Below are 17,170 nucleotides of genomic sequence, written 5' to 3'. Positions count from 1 at the left end.
TGGGCAAATAGTACTGTGTTTAGCCAAGGCATTCAAACTGTCCTGTTTGTGTATGTGTTTGTGTGGCAGATAGAACTGAGAGCTGATGTTTATCCAGGTCTCAACGAGACACTGAACATTAAATGTGCACTTAAATGGTATAGAGACTGAAATGTGATAGGGTTTGAAGAACTGTGCAAGAGGGTTTGAAGAATTGTGCAAGTAGATTTAATGTGTTTATGGATTTACAACTGTGCAAGTGAATATAATGCGTTTCCTCTCTCTCTCTCTCTCTCTCTGACTTTTGACTCCCCCATACCCCCTACACACATGCTCCCAATCACCAGGCTAGCCCCCGCTGACCCCACCAACTATACCCCCCGGTCTCACATTTTCATGCAGCCATTCAAGGGGTGATACCATCCAAACCAGCCCACGGGTGGTACCATCTGCACTGACAGTCTTCTGGGGGACACTGTTATTCATAGGCTCCTTGTCATGGGCGGCCCCCTAACAGAACTCCTCAAGTCCACACCGCATTCCCCCCACTCCCCCATCAGGTGGCATACCCACACATTTCTCTACACACACACACCGATGCCAAAGCATAGTAGGACTCTCTACCTGACTCCCCCACCTTCCTCCGTTCCCTTCTTTACTTACCTTTGGAGGCAAACACTCATAAGTTACGTGTTTATATTAGAATCATCACAGCATGACTGTCATCTTTCCTAGTCCCCCAACCTTTTTTTTTTTTTTGCACACAATCTCTTTTTGCACACTATCCCTTTTAGTATGCACACGGCACCACAAGGCTATTACTGTCTGACCAATTTGCCTTATGTAACTGCAATTGTAATGTTAATGAAAATGCACACAGCACCCTGCTTGTTCACACTTTTCTATTGGAAAGGAACTGTTGTTAATTTAAATGGCCTGCTAGAACTAATGTATATAAAGGAAGTGAAAATGGTTGCTCATACTTATGAAACATGTCTTTCTGAAGAAGTCTTGATAATAAATAAGACAAAAGCGCTAAAGTTCTACAAGAGTTATATTACACCTTATAAAAATCTCACTACACTTAGATCTGCCAACAAGCTACTAGTTACTACTTTGAAATCTCATAATAAAGCAGGCGATTCCTTATTCGCAAACACTGTAGGTTCATATTGGAATAAACTTCCCACAGAACTGACCTCCCTAGCTTCAGGTCATCTCTTCAGAAAACAGATAAAAACTTACCTACTAACTCACTGGCTATGCCCCTGCTCCAACCCTGACTGACCTCAACAAATTTTTTTTACTCTCTCCAGTCCACTCCTGTATCTTTTAGCTCTTCTGTACTAACTTAAACTGTCTTCCACAGTCACTAGTTTGTACCATCTCTCTTCTGTTCAATTTATTGTTAGACTCCCCCTCTGCCCATGCTGTTATTCTCTCTTATTCTCTCTCGTTTCATCTACCTGACCTCTAATAATTCATACTACCTTTGTATTTCTCACTATCTCTGTTTCTTTCCACCTTACTTTTCCTACTGACTGATCCTTAGCCTTACTATCATCCTAACATCTGTACCTTTAGAAATTGCATCTCTGTCAACACTCCTTTACCTCATTTCTGCCTTATTCCTATACTCTTACTTCACATTATCTGTTACACTACTTACCTACATATTTTTACTTTTTACCTACCTTTTTCCTGCTTTCAGATAATACCTATTTGTTGAAGTAGAACCTATTTGTTGTCATACCAGCTACTAGTGATATTTTTTTAACTTATAATTGTCGTCTTATGATACCAAAACTTTTCTACACAGTACCCATCTGAATTTTGATTGTCATCAACTCAGATTAGTACAGAAAAAATATATATGCATTTGATATTGCCTTATTTTATTACTTTTTATTTGTATAGTTTGTTTATTTAGTAACCTCTTAAACTGTATTGTCTTAGTCTGATAGTGGAGCTTTTCTCCTCGGGCCTCTGCTGAAAATGGACATGTATCCAGCCAGACTAGCCCGGTTAACAAATGTAAAATAAAATAATAAATAAATAAAATAAAAATAAGTTGTTGGTGTTATTTACTATTTTATTGAATGCTTTTATTGTCACGAAGTTCATTTCTTAGTTTATATATATATACATATATGTGTATATATATATATATATATATATATATATATATATATATATATAACTATATATATATATATATACATATATGTATGTGTGTGTATATATATATATATATATATATATATATATATATATATATATATTATATACATATATGTATATATATATATATATATATATATATATATATATATATATGTGTGTGTGTGTGTGTGTGTGTGACTCAATGTTTTAACTGAACTGTTTTATTTGACAAAATAGGAATTGTCAGCTTATTTGGTCAATTCCCACTGCATCTCTGTAACAGAAATGGTTCTGTACAAGATCCGATAACAGTGGAAGTAAGGAATGTTATTTTTCCCACTGTTGTGCAACCTTGGGGTTGGTACATTTGAGTTACAGGGGATATGGGGTCAATTCTCTCACATTAGAGTGCAGGGAGGCAAGCCATTCTTTTTTTGTCATTTGTGAATATTTCTACTAAACATTATGTCACTATAAGTTGATTAACAGGATGTTAGTTGAGCTAATATATATCCAATGTATGCATGTATACAGAAACACACACACATGCATGTGCAGAAATGATATTGTGTATATGCATGTACGGGATGTCGAAAATAACATGGGAAACCAAGGTACAGTAAATCTGTAGGTCAAAAGCTTGATAACTGAAACCATAAACCTGTTTTGTTTTCTATTCCATTTACTTGCGATTGTTACTGATACAGAAGCAGTTAACGAAAACTCTGCTAATAATAAAAAAATCCACGCAAGACATTTCATATGCCTCTCCATTCCAAAAAGAAAATAGTGAAAAAAACGGGAAAATAAATATCCCGTATATTAATATTAATACATTTTATTCAGTATAATAAGGCAATACCTGTACCTGCACTGTCCAGTCTAATAAAGTACAGCTGAGAACGCTGTCTTGTCAATCACTTGAGCTACAAGGCTGTTTTCAACTGTGCCACTTATATGATTAATATTCATATACTTGCAACATTAAGTTTCATTAACAAACTTCATCCAGAATAAAATTCCCTTTCAAATATCCTAAACTCCAACAGCTGTGCACTTTGCAAAATTTATTTTACCATTCTATTACCGTGATGCTGAGGACATACTTCGTAAGGGAAGAAATTAACAACTCAGGTTTCTCAGTAGAATAATATTGTCTGGTTCCAGTTAAGCTGACTCCTTTTCAACATCTACAGTGTGTGTAAAACCTTGGCTTTAGATGACTGCCACTACTGAAGTGACACCCAAACTGCATGTGCAAAAATGTGAAAAAGGGGTTGTGGATGGATGGATCCGCAGTGTGTGCACAATGGTAATATGTCCACATACACTGAAAAGGTACAATGGTTAAGCGCTTTTACCAGGCGCACCCAAAATTTTGTTGAATTCTCCTCTGGTGACTGCAGAATTATCATTTCCTTCCTCTGCATCTCAAAATACATGCAGCAATTCTTGCATTGACATAACTTCTTCCCCTTCAGCCATGGTATCTCAAACCAAGACAATCAATAATCCAAGAGCTCCAAAGAACCATAGAATTAGAGACTCCATAGCCACGGCAGAAACAATTTATTGCAAAAAAAAAAAACAATTAAAATACAATGGTATCCACATGCATCAAAAAGGTACAATGGTTAAGCGCTTTCACCCGGAACACTCCCAGGCTTCCTCAGAACAGTCTAAAACTTAAAAAAAAAAAATCAGCCTTTTATATAACCAGCAGCTTCATATCGTCCAATAAGCAGCAATTGCTGGTCTAAGCCCCTCCCATATTTAAATTCAAACCTTCCATAAAATCCCTAAATGCATAAAATAAATCATAAAATCTCACACATATCTACTGTCTTGCACAATTAAACTAGGAAAATGAAGAAAAAATATATACACCACAAAACTAATGCGTGTGTGTGTAAAAAGATGTATACAAGTGCAGGAACAATAAACTCAATTTTTTTGTGGTGAACAAGTGTTAAATGATCTGGGGGGGGGGGGTGTTGGCAGGCCAGGTTAGAGTACAGAGAGTTATTCTGGCACATTAAATTAGACGCAGGGAAACAAGATTAAATGACCACATTAGTATTAATAGTGTCCTTAGATTGAGGGCTGCCAAATTATGAATGTCCTTTTGTATTGTACACACTAGTATTTATATATACACGTTTTCATTTTTTAGATATACTTGTATACCTTTTCAGTGTATGTGGATACCATTGGATTTTAATTGTTTTTCTTCAATAAGTTGTTTCTGCCATGTATGTGGAGTCTCTAATTTTATGGTTCTTGGAGCTCTTGGATTATTGATGGTAATATGTGTTATCCTGTATACAGAGAACAGTATAGAATGCATTAAATATATGACTAAACAAACTATGCATGCAATTGATATGAATCCAAACTCAGATCTCCTCTGAAAATATGCCTAGTCTAATGGGACTAAGTAGATTAACACGAAAACAAGTTAAAAATAAATTAAATAAATATGTACTTGTGCTACAACTTTAAGATCACTGTTTCTCCTAATTGTATGCACTTCCCTGGAATTCAGGAAAAGGATCACCATTGGTAGGCTGATTACCACAAGGGTGAGGAAATGTGATTCAGAGAAAGCTATGTTCACAACGAGGAACACTATCAGCTAATTAGCAAGTCTCTGAACTGAGCGTCTAGCTAGCACTAGTGTCAAACCTGAGGATAGTAATGTTGCCCCTAGCACCCCATGCATCATGTTGGCAAAGGCTGTGCGCGCGCGCACACACACACACACACACACACACACACACACACACACACATTCAGGCTCCCATGCATGTGCACACACACATCTATCAACAAAGCCCACAGTTGATCACAGTCATGAAAACACTCACCCATCCACCCTACATGCATGTTTCAACACACAGGCTCTTGATTTTCCACCTAACCCCTTTAGTACAACCACCCAGACATTCATTCACACACAGACACACACACACACACACACACACACACACACACACACACACACACACACACACACACACACACGTAAAAATCTATCATCAAAAAAGCCCCCAGTCAGTCACAACCATGAAAACACTCATCCATCTACCTACATGCACATTTCAACACACACACAAACAGACTCTTGATTTCTCACCTAACCCGTCTAGTATGACCACTCAGACAGACACATACACAGGCACACACACATTCATGCAGCTTTATTTATGCCTCTTCAGAGATGCACACACTAACACACTGAACTTATATGGACTTTGACTACATCCATGGTAACAACTGGATGACCATCTTCTTGTGATGGTTTTCACTTTTCCTCCAATATGTTGTGAAAGCTTATGTGTGTGTGTGTGTGTGTGTGTGTGTGTGTGTGTGTGTGTGTGTGTGTGTGTTCAAGTATTTTATCTTGTATCTGGCTTGGCATTCACTTTGAGTTTACTTTTCTTATATAAAATCTTTTTATTTCCTTTTTTTTTTTTTTTTTGTGAAAACAGATACAGTAAAAAGTAACAATATTAATAGACAGGTAGTAATATGACCAGAGAATACATTGCTGAATAATAAAACATAAATGCATAACAGTAAGAACTATTAACACAAATGTCAAAATTCCATCATTGATTATATATACCATCTTCAAGCTAGAATATGTTCAAAATGGGATTTCCAAAATTCTGTAAAGTGACTGTAGGATTTCTCAGTGTAGGTTAAATATTTGTAAGCTAATAGGTGTTTAGTAGCTAACTGTTTGAAATGGGTTTACTTACCTGTTTTTCATTTGCTGCATCATCACGTAGCTCTGTCCATGAGACCACCCTCTATGCGGAGTCCCTGGAACCAGGAAACCTCAGCTATAGAGCAGTCTGAAAATTGCAAAGGCTTAGTATGAGGTGGGAAATGGCCATGTTAAGGCTTCTCTTTCAGGTTAAGCTTTTCTGAATCTCAACCCATATCTAATAATGTTAATTTTGCTTAGCACTTTTCTTAAGCAACGCATAATGTAAACTATTGGGAAGAAAGTGCTTAACTGGCAATTGTTTTTTGAGGGGGTTAGTTATTTTCCATGGCAGCCAGTTAAGCATCTTCATAACAGACTAAATATGAATGAACAAACTGGTCACATACGAAGCACTATACAGTGCCATTTATAATACATAGTTCTAAAACTGCAGAATAATAATGTACATTATTAATGATCTTAACCAGCAGAATTGGCAACAAGTTATTGGTTTCTTAAAATGCATTGTAAACTCTGTGACAGTATAATCATTTGATATGTCATGGTATCATCAGACATCATTTAAGTTAACACTAAGATTATTTTTAACTACACTCTCACCATATACAATAAAAAATCCTTCTTTGATAGCAGCATTGTTGCAACATGTCACAACTGACAATGTGATTGCAAACCTCTCAAGTTTCTCTCATAACCACAGTACAATGACAAAATGATTGACTTCAACAATTGGCTAAGCTTCTGGTGTCATTCTAAGGGGATCTAGTATCTGTCTGCCTGGGATCGACAGACCACGATGCTTTGCCAGAGATGGCCTGCACCTAACTCCCTTAGGATTCCGGATACTGGTTAAGGCTCTTGCCACCCCTATAGTGCCTTTTTTAGGCAAGGTTCAAATGACAAATTCACCACCATAGCAGGTACAAGCAAGCAAAATCTGAGGGTAATGCTACTTGGTGCTAGAAGTCTAAACATCAAAATGCACTCACTTGAGGCACTCCTTAAAATGGAGAACATCGACATCTGTGCAGTGACAGAGACTAGGTTCAAGGCTCCAGAGAGCACACCTGCATTACCAAGATATAATTCATACCACACCTTTCGGCCACCTAATCTGGACTGAAACACTAAAGGCGGAGGTGTGTCCATATTCATTAAGGATATCCACACCTCCAGGCTAGTTGCTCAGCATAATGCATCTGAGATTATCCAAGTGCAACTAACTCTGGGCAAGACCGCAATCCAAACTGTAGCTTGCTGCAGATCCCCCACCATGCCCCAGGATTCCCACTCCTCATTTCTTGATACACTGGAAAATATTAGGGTACAACACAACACCCTAATAATGGGTGATTTCAACTACCCCACCATTAACTGGGAAAACTACTCATGTACCAACTCTTTTGCTCAATGTTTTCTGGAATTCATAAATTCCAACACCTTGGATCAACTTATCCACACCCCCATCAGGGGAAGCAATATCCTAGACCTGGTCTCTCCAAAGCCAACTTCACACTTCTTAAGACAGAAGTGGCAAACATCGCAACACCCATGCAGTCGGACAATAGAGGTATGACTGCTGAATCCTACACAAATGCATTTTATAAGCACTTACACGAGCACATGGATCGTGCAATCCCTAACAGAACCAAGATGCTATCCTCCAAAAAAAGGAAGCCAGTCTGGTGGTCCCCTGCCATAAACAAACTCTACAACAGAAGAAAGAAAATGTTGCAAAAAAGTGTAAAATCCCAGGATTGGAGGAACTCCCTGGTCAGCCCCAGTAAGAAGCTGAGATCCCTCATAAAAATCCTCCAAAGCGAGTTATGAAAACAAAATCACCACTGTTTCTAAAGACAACCACAAAGCATTCTATAGCTATGTCAAGAATCTCAATGGCAACACTCGGATCTGCTTTGAGTTACAGCTCAATGGCACTAAATATACAAAACCAACTGATACTGCCAACATCCTGGCAGATAGGTTCAGTGCTAACTTTACCCCCCCTCTCACCCCCTAAAGGGCCCATCTCTATACAGGAAGAATGCAAAGTTCCTGTAATCACGGCTGCATAGGTAAAAATCACACTCTCCAAAGCCAAGAACACAGCATCCATGGGACCTGACAACATCCCAGGCTGCATTCTACACAAACTACAGAATGAACTGGCACCCTACCTAAGTACCATGTTCAATCATAGCCTTACCTTAGGCTTTGTGCACACTGAATGAAGCACAGTGATGGTTATCCCACTCCACAAAGGGGGAGCCACCAAGGACCCCGGGAACTACCGCCCCATTAGCCTGACGAGCCTGGTCTGCAAGGCTATGAAACGTATCATCATGGGACTTATAAACAATGACATTAGTAATCTCCAAACTCTGGACCCCACCTAGTTCGGGCTTGTAAAAGGCAGATCATGTCTCCTAAACCTGACAGGCTTCTTTGAAGCGGTCACCAAAGCCGTAGATGAGAGTAAGGTGGTTCACACAGCCTATCTAGATCTCGCCAAGGCTTTCAGCACCATCCCCCACTCTGGAATTATAGATAAGCTCACTAAACTAGGTATAAATCCCTATGTCACAAGATGAGTTGCCCACAGTGTGAAAGTAGCAGACTCTAAATCTGACTTCAGACCAGTGGAGTACCACAGGGTTCAGTCCTGGGTCCTCTCCTGTTTTGTGTCTACTTCTCTGAAGTACAAGCTAACACAGAAGGTCTTTGGCTTACAAAGTTTGCAGATGACTGCAAACTAGGAGCCATAATCGAAACTCCTAATGATGTGGACATCCTACAAAAGGGGCTCACTGAGACAGATGCCTGGTGTCAAAGCCATCGCCAAAAAGTGCATTGTCAACTCTGTACCCATGAACTACCACATAGGCGGTAATCTACTTAACAACGAAAGTGTGATAAGAGACCTTGGGACACAGGTGGATAGTAGTCTCTCCTTTGATAATCACATCGCCACAGTAGTCAGGAAACCCTTCTATGTGGCACACCTCATCACAAAAGATTTCTCATCCAGAAAAAAAAGAGGTCATTGTTTCCCTCTACCCATCACTCATTAGACCCATTATAGAATACAGCGCCCCTTTTGGTATGTAATTCACAAGACACCTACACCAACCGGAAAGGCTGTAGAAATACCTTACAAAGAGGATTACCAGCCTCAAACAGATGCCCTATGCAGATAGTCTCAAAAAACTCCAGCTTTACTCCATCGCATATCAACTACTCAGAGGCGATCTCTGCCTAACATACAAAGCTATGTCAAACCCAGAGCTGTTGAATATGCTCCACTTAAAGAAATCCCAATCCCTCTGAGCCACATGCTCTAGGGACCTAAACCTTGTCACCACAATAAACAGAACTTGCTGAAGGGATAGATTCATGTCCCAGCGACTTCACATACTCTGGAACAAACTACCTATCTATATCAAACAAAACTAATATTAGCACTCCAAGAAAAATCTTGATGATTGCATGGGAGATAGGAAATTCACCCCAGGCATCACTTCTGTGGCTCTGCTTGACAGGGGCACAGGAAAATAATTTTCTTGGGTGGCAAAAGCCAGGGTACTTTTCTGGCTAGGCTTATATAGGCCCTAAGGCCAATAGCCCAGTACCTACCTATAAGCTTTGTAAAATTAGCAGAATTATTTATATGAGGGTCTCTCCCTGGAAGGAACATGATGGGAAATCCTGCATTACACAGACTGTGTTAAAGGCATCACTGTTTTTAGGGTTGGAGAACTTGGCATACATCCTCTGGGTGGCTTTCATTATCTGCAAAAAGATCCAAAATCACACAAGGAATGCTGAGAACAAATCACTTTATGACGCAAAGCTTTCGGGTATGAACCCTTTCTCAATACTAAATACATACATATACACAAAGCAACTGCTTTTATACAGGCCTAGTAGTCATGTGACTGCAGCCAAAGTCACATGACTTATTCAAATGTACAATTTAAAAAAAATTTAAAGAAACACACTGCAAAAAAGCATTTGTTAAAAAAGAAACTAGACATATACATATATATGATCACATTTCAAAACAATATCTAGCACATATATATTCTTAATTATAAAAATATAAAAATATACATATATACCTATATGTTTAATATAAACTCTAAAAATATTAAAACATAGGTGTACACATGTACACAACAGATGCACTTATTAACATCAATGTATAAACATGCTCATGCGCACAGATTAATAAAGGTATCATTTCAACTTGCGTTGTAATCCAATAAGAATGGGTTTAATGACTCTCATGTGTCTCTTCTTTCAAAAGGACTGAGTTTCATACCTATGACTAACTTGGATTTAGTTGATATTATTACCGACTTGAAAATGTTTGTGAGAAATTTAAATTTGAAAATTCTGTTTAATGTCAGTACTGCTCCTAATAACATTCTCAGAAAACGTAGCGTTTTTATACCTGTGAATACACCCATTACTACTGCATTTTGCAATGTCTGTGAAGCTGATTTTAGGCAACAGTTTAATGTCTGTGATAGAAAGTTTATCTATAACTTAACCTATGAGCAACATCTTGCCTTGCAGAATCTCAAAAGGAATAGTGAAATCATCATTAAGCAGGCAGATAAGGGTGGAAGTATTGTGATCATGGATAGAGCTTGCTATAATTTATCAATGGATAAGCTACTAATGGATACTTTGTCCTTTAAAAAAATTAGTTCTTTGGATGTAAAGAAGCATATTACTGACGTTAACTTACATGTTTATGACATGCAGTTTAATAATAATATTAGTTTGGAATTATTTAACTTTTTCTGTACCCTGTCCATCTATACCTCAGTTATACGGACTTCCTAAAATACATAAGTGTTTGTTAGACCCTCCCATGAGACCCATTGTTTCTGGCAATGGGTGGGTAACCGAACCTGTTTGGTTTACCTTCAGAAACAATTGTTTCCTTTTTTAGATAAATGTAATTATGTTCTGAAAGATACTGGTGATTTTCTCTTCAAACTTTCAAAGTGGTATTACAGTGAACCATGTAATCTGAATGATTTTCTATTTGTTACCTTAGACATTGTATCGTTGTTCACTGTTATCCCTAATCTGTATGGCATAGAGTCCATTAGGAAGTTTTTGACTACTGAAAATCCTTAGTAAGTGATTCTATTCAAAATATATGTCAATTGTTGGACCTAGTACTTAGCCACAATGTTTTTATTTTCAATCAACAACCGTATTTGCAGGTTAACGGGGTCGCCATGGGCACCCCCGTACATATGCAAACCTTGTACTGCATCAGTGGGAATTAGACAATTTGCATGATGGAAAAAATTTTTTTGACACACGTGTTGTGTTCTATCAACGGTTTGTTGATGATTGTTTTTTAATTTGGAATGGATCTAGGGACAGCTTAGAAGAATATCTTGTACACTTGAACAACACGACATCCTTTTTGAAGTTTAAGTCGACCATTACTAGTAAAGAGGCTTCCTTCCTTGATGTTAACATTTTTTACAAGGATGGATTATTGGGCACTTCTGTTTTTAAGAAGGAGACATCTGTGGGTAGATATGTGCATGCGGACAGCATGCATGCCCCGCATGTTTTTCGAGGTGTGATTAAGTCTCAATTCATTCGAGTGAGTAGGCTCAACACAGATGATATTGTTTTTTGTGAACAGTTAAATGATACATTTAAGGATTTTGTTGATTGTGGCTATGCATTGTCTATTTTAAATGAGATGAAGAACCAGGTATCTAGCAATAGGCACTCACTATATGCCCCATACTTCAGGAATTATAATATTACGAATCCTGATGTTGTGATAAATCAAGTTGTAAACTCTACTGTGCAAAGATTTAGATATGTGACTGGTTTTGCAAGTAAGGTTTCCCTTGTTAAGCGCACTATCTATAAATATTGGCCTATTTTAATGGCATCCCTGAACTTACAAAATTGTTAGGTGATAAGCCATTCTTTAGCTTTAGAAATATGAAAACCCTCAAAAGTATGCTATGCTATAAAGATTTTCGCCCTTCTTTGAATTTGTGCTTTGATAGACCCATCTACCCTACACTTAATTTTGGTACCTATGCATGTCACAACTGCTCCTGTTGCTCAGACTTGATCAGATATGTGGAATCTAATAGTTATGTGCACACGATCACACACTATACATATACATTCTCTGTAAGAGCTACTTGTACTACTACCAATGTGGTGTACATGGCATCATGCTCTGTATGTCCTGCATACTACATTGGTAAGACTACACGTAGACTTAAGGACAGGATTATTGAACACAAATCAGAAATCAGGAGGAAGTATAGTCAGAATGCCTTGTATAAGCATATTGAGACTTGTGGGGACAGGCATACATTTAGATTTAGGGTCATTGATTTGGTGATTCCCTCACTCAGATGTGGTGATATTAATAATTTTCTTGAAACTAAAGAATATCAATGGATAGTACGTTTGGGAGCTGATAGTCCTCCTGGCCTTAACAGTACAGTAAGCATTAAACCCATTCTTATTGGATTACAACGCAAGTTGAAATGATACCTTTATTAATCTGTGCGCATGAGCATGTTTATACATTGATGTTAATAAGTGCATCTGTTGTGTACATGTGTACACCTATGTTTTAATATTTTTAGAGTTTATATTAAACATATAGGTATATATGTATATTTTTATATTTTTATAATTAAGAATATATATGTGCTAGATATTGTTTTGAAATGTGATCATATATATGTATATGTCTAGTTTCTTTTTTAACAAATGCTTTTTTGCAGTGTGTTTCTTTAAATTTTTTTTTAAATTGTACATTTGAATAAGTCATGTGACTTTGGCTGCAGTCACATGACTACTAGGCCTGTATAAAAGCAGTTGCTTTGTGTATATGTATGTATTTAGTATTGAGAAAGGGTTCATACCCGAAAGCTTTGCGTCATAAAGTGATTTGTTCTCAGCATTCCTTGTGTGATTTTGGCTTTCATTATCTACCTGCCATTCTAGATATCTGTATGTTTGTTTGTATATCTACCTACTGACATTTTTTATTAGAAATACAGTGTACAGATTTTGATCACCCATTGAAAAGTCAGAAGTATCACAGTCTATTTCAGGTATCAGCAATACAAAGAGAAGCATATATTATTAAACATGATTATGTGAATGTCACTGGCTCGTTAACCATAAAAATAAAAAAAAAACAAAGAAAAGAAAATAATGCTTAAAATACATACATTGTTCCATGACAACACAACTGTCAAAATGAAGTACAGTAAGGAGAGTCGATCTTTTTATGGTTTGCCATCTTATGTATCATATCTGAGAATCAGAAATGAATATCTGTTGTGTGGGGTACAACCTATGAAATATAAAGAAAAAGAAAGTTGATACCTGCATCACAAAAAGTGTACATTTCATTTTGTATTTGTAAGTCACTCTACAGTGGAACTTATATGTCAGCATCTCACAATAGAATTAAGTACTAAATTCTATAGCTCCACATTTCAAAAATGCTTTCTTGCAGAGAATAACAATGGGATAGCTGAACACTGCGGCTGAAACAAAACATATAATAGACTAGACTTTTAAGCCCTTCTCCAGTTTCCTAACAGTTGTATTTTTAGGTCATCTCTCTCATGCTGGATATGAACAGAACCCCACATTTAATAAACAAAAAGGATTCACAGTTAGGACGTTTTTAGAAAGCACTGCTAAAAGATTTATATACATATATAATGTATACAATTATATTGACCTGCTTATACAAATGAAAAACTTATTGACACAAACTATCAAATACAATGAAACTGAAGAAACACCTTCAGCAATCAAATATGGCAAGTGCCCTACCTCCAACTAGCTTGAACTGCCAAAGTTACACAACCTTCCCAGTACCCCGAATCTAACCCTAAAACTCCTACCAACTCCCTAACCCTAAACTCTCCTGCTTCCTAAACTTAAATGCCACAATCATTCCTTAACCATAAAACTTGTCTCATGCTCCCTAACCCTAAATTCCCCATATGCTCCTTAATCCTAAAGCTCCCCTCCCATTCCCTAAACCTAAATTCAATCGATCGCTAACTCTAAATTTCCCCTCTTGTTTCCTATACTTATCCTAAAAACTTGCCTCCTGATTTCTAAACCTGAATTCCATTATCACTCCCTAATCCTAAAAAGTCCCCCAATCTTTAAACCTAAATCCCTCAATCACTCCTTAACTCTAAAACTCCCCTCCCCCTCCTTAACTGTCACAATATCCTCCTGTTTTCTAAACCTCAATTCCCCAATCACTCCCAAAGCCTAACACTCTTGTCCTGCTCCATTAACCTATATTGTCTGATTGTTAACCAACCCTAAACTCCCCTTCTGCTCCCTCACGCTAAGCCTTAATCCCTCGATTAGCAAGTCAACAGTGTAAATGAATGAAACATACTCATTTACTTATACTGCTAACTTATAAACAGGTACACCTTGTCAACAAGAAACATCAGCAGTTGAAGTAACAGTCTGATACAGTGCTTCAGACCTTACTTTTCAATAAAGCAGACAAGATAATAGGGAATGAAAACCTATATACATATATAAGTTTACTATTATAATCTCGAGTTAAGATACACACAGATGAAAAATTTTAAATACAGATGTTCGAATGTTCATCTGGTTGAACATCTCAATCTTTGAAAGTTTATATTAGCAAATGCATTGTGCATTCGCTAATATAAATTCAAAGAACTATACAGAGATTGAAGTATAGTGCGGTTAGGGAAATTCAAGCCCCCAACAAAAATGTGATGTTAGGTATAGGAGTTTACTTTATGTGAGCTCCTATACAGACATCACGTGATGTGTTCAGAAGCAATGTCGAATCTGCTGAATTCATTCAGCTGATTAGACATTGTGACTTTTGAGGTTTGTTTTTGATATGTCGAACAGAAATTATTTTTAGGTTCATATGTTCATAGGTAGGTACTAGGCTATCTCCCCGAGGGCATTTATAAGCCTAGTCAGAGTGTGTCGGCTTTCGCCACCCCATTGATTAATTAACTGATCCTCTGTCAAGCAGAGCCAATGAAGTGATCCCAGGGGTGTATTTTCTGTTACCCATCCACTCATCAAGGGTTCTCTTGAAGAGTGTTAGTGAGGGGCTCTGCCTGATGTAATATGGAATTTTGTTCCAAAGCATGGGGAGTCTCTATGACAGGAATCTATCCCTCCAGCATGTTTTATTTATTGTTGTGGCAAGGTTTAGCTCACTAGAGTGTGTGGCTCACAGTGACTTTGATTTTTTTAGGTGGAGCATGTCCATCAATTCCGAGTTGGACATGGCTTTGTAAGTCAGGCAGAGATCACCTCTGAGTAAGCGATATGCCACTGAGTACAGCTGGAGTTTTTTCAGTCGGGCTGCATAGGACATATGTTTGAGGCCAGTAATCCTCTTGGTGAGGTACTTTAGTGGTCTTTCCAGCTGTTGGAAGTGTCTTGTGAGGTACATCCCAAATGGGGCATTGTACTCTATGATGGGTCTAATGAGTGACGAGTAGAGGGGCACTATAACCTCTTTATTTCTAGATGTGAACCCTTTAGTAATTAGATGGGCAACATAGAAGGATTTCCTAACTATTTTGGCAATATGACTATCAAAGGAGAGATTACTATCTACCTGGGTCCCCAGATCTCTTATTACTTCTTCTGTATTAAGGGGGCTGCCACTTATGTGGTAATTTGTGGGTGTTTTGTTTTTCCCAGATGAGAGGACTATGGATTTTTTGGCATTTAGCTTGAGGCCATGATTTTGACACCAGGTGTCCGTCTCAGTAAGGCCCTTTTGGAGGATGTCTGTGTCAGCCGGAGAGTCAATTATGGCTCCCAGTTTGCAGTCATCAGTGAACTTGGTTAGCCATAGTCCTCCTGTGTTTGCCTGTACTTCTGAGAAGTATATGCTGAACAGTAGGGGTCCCAGGACCGAGGCTTGCAGGACACCACTTGTGACTGGTTTAGAGTCTGACCTGGAGCCCGCTATTCTTACCATGTGAGTTCTGTCTGTAAGCCAGTTGGCAACCCATCTCGTGACATAGGGGTTTATGTTCAGGCTGGTGAGTTTTTCTGTAATACCCGAGTGGGGAGTGGTGTCAAAAGCCTTGGCGAGGTCAAGGTAGGCTGTGTGAACCACCTTTCCCTAGTCTATGGCCTTGGTGACTGTCTCAGAGTCATCCAGGTTTAGTAGGCATGATCTGCCCTTAACAAAGCTGAACTGGGTTGGGTCAAGTGTTTGGAGGTTCCCAATGTCTTTGTTAATTAATTCCATGATGATGCACTCCATAGCCTTGCAGACCAGGCTAGTCAGGCTTATGGGGCGATAGTTATCAGGGTCAGTTGTGGCCCCTCCTTTGTGGAGAGGAATAACCGTTGCTGTGCGCCATTCTATGGGCACATAGCCTGTGGAGAGTCTGAGGTTGAACAGCGTGTTTAGGTGGGGGGGGTTAGTTTGTTCTGTAGTTCATGCAAGATGCAGCCTGGGACACCATCTGGTCCCACTGACGCTGTGTTTTTGGCTTTTGAAAGGGCTGTTTTCACCTGTGCGTCTGTGATTTCTGGGACACTACACTTTTCCGGTATTGTTGTGGGCCCTTTTGCAGGTGAGAGGGGGGGGTGAAGTTCACACTGAATCTATCTGCCAGGATGTTGGCAATATCATTAGGTTCAGTATATTTTGTGTTATTTTGCACAAGTTCAGTGCATATCTGCGATTTGTCACCTAGATTCTTAACATAGCTAAAGAAGGCTTTGTGATTATCTTTTGAATCCTTGGCTATTTTTCTTTCAAAGTTAGCCTTGGATGACTTCATGAGGGACCTTAGTTTCTTACTGATACTGATCAGGGATGTCTTTCCTTCTTGGGATTTGCTTTTTTTCTGAACTAGTTTCCTCCTTCTATTGTACAGCCTGTTTATTGCAGGGGTCCACCAAACTGGTTTCCTTCTCTTAGAGGAGTGAGTCTTGATTTTGCTAGGGATGGCAAAATCCATGCATCCTTGTAGGTGCTCATAGAGTGCATTTGTAAAGGTTTCTGCATCTTGGCCAGCATTATCCTTTAGCGTGGGGGCTGTGAAACCTACCACCTCTTTCTTAAGTAAGGTGAAGTTTGCTTTAGAAAAGTTTTTTACTGTGGTTTCCTTAGTTGGGGGTGGTGGTGGGGTGTGGACATCCAGAGTGATTAGTTTATGGTCTGATCCAACCAGTGACGGGTTGACCTCTGGTGTGGAACACCTGTTGCCC

The 17,170-nt window shown here is 38.5% G+C and overlaps 1 protein-coding gene across 4 annotated transcripts in view; it reads right to left on the bottom strand.

Moving 5' to 3' along the window:
• Window positions 1-17,170, bottom strand: part of LOC122791745 (galactoside alpha-(1,2)-fucosyltransferase 2-like) — a 217,219-nt gene that overhangs the window by 14,643 nt on the left and 185,406 nt on the right. For 3 of the 4 annotated variants that reach the window (XM_044059655.1, XM_044059656.1, XM_044059657.1), the window contains one exon: window positions 13,126-13,250. In XM_044059655.1, coding sequence (XP_043915590.1) covers window positions 13,126-13,135 — 10 coding nt within the window. In that variant the 5' untranslated portion in view covers window positions 13,136-13,250. Of the gene's footprint in view, window positions 1-5,906; window positions 6,003-13,125; window positions 13,251-17,170 lie in introns of all 4 variants that reach the window. The other variant, XM_044059658.1, reaches the window with a different exon arrangement.

Source organism: Protopterus annectens, chromosome 17.part0 (assembly GCF_019279795.1).
Source record: "Protopterus annectens isolate FY-2018-M chromosome 17.part0, PAN1.0, whole genome shotgun sequence".
In the NCBI taxonomy this organism is placed as follows: Eukaryota; Metazoa; Chordata; order Ceratodontiformes; family Protopteridae; genus Protopterus; species Protopterus annectens.
The sequence above is the reverse complement of the archived record's forward strand: the minus strand, read 5'-3'. Positions and strand labels throughout refer to the sequence as shown.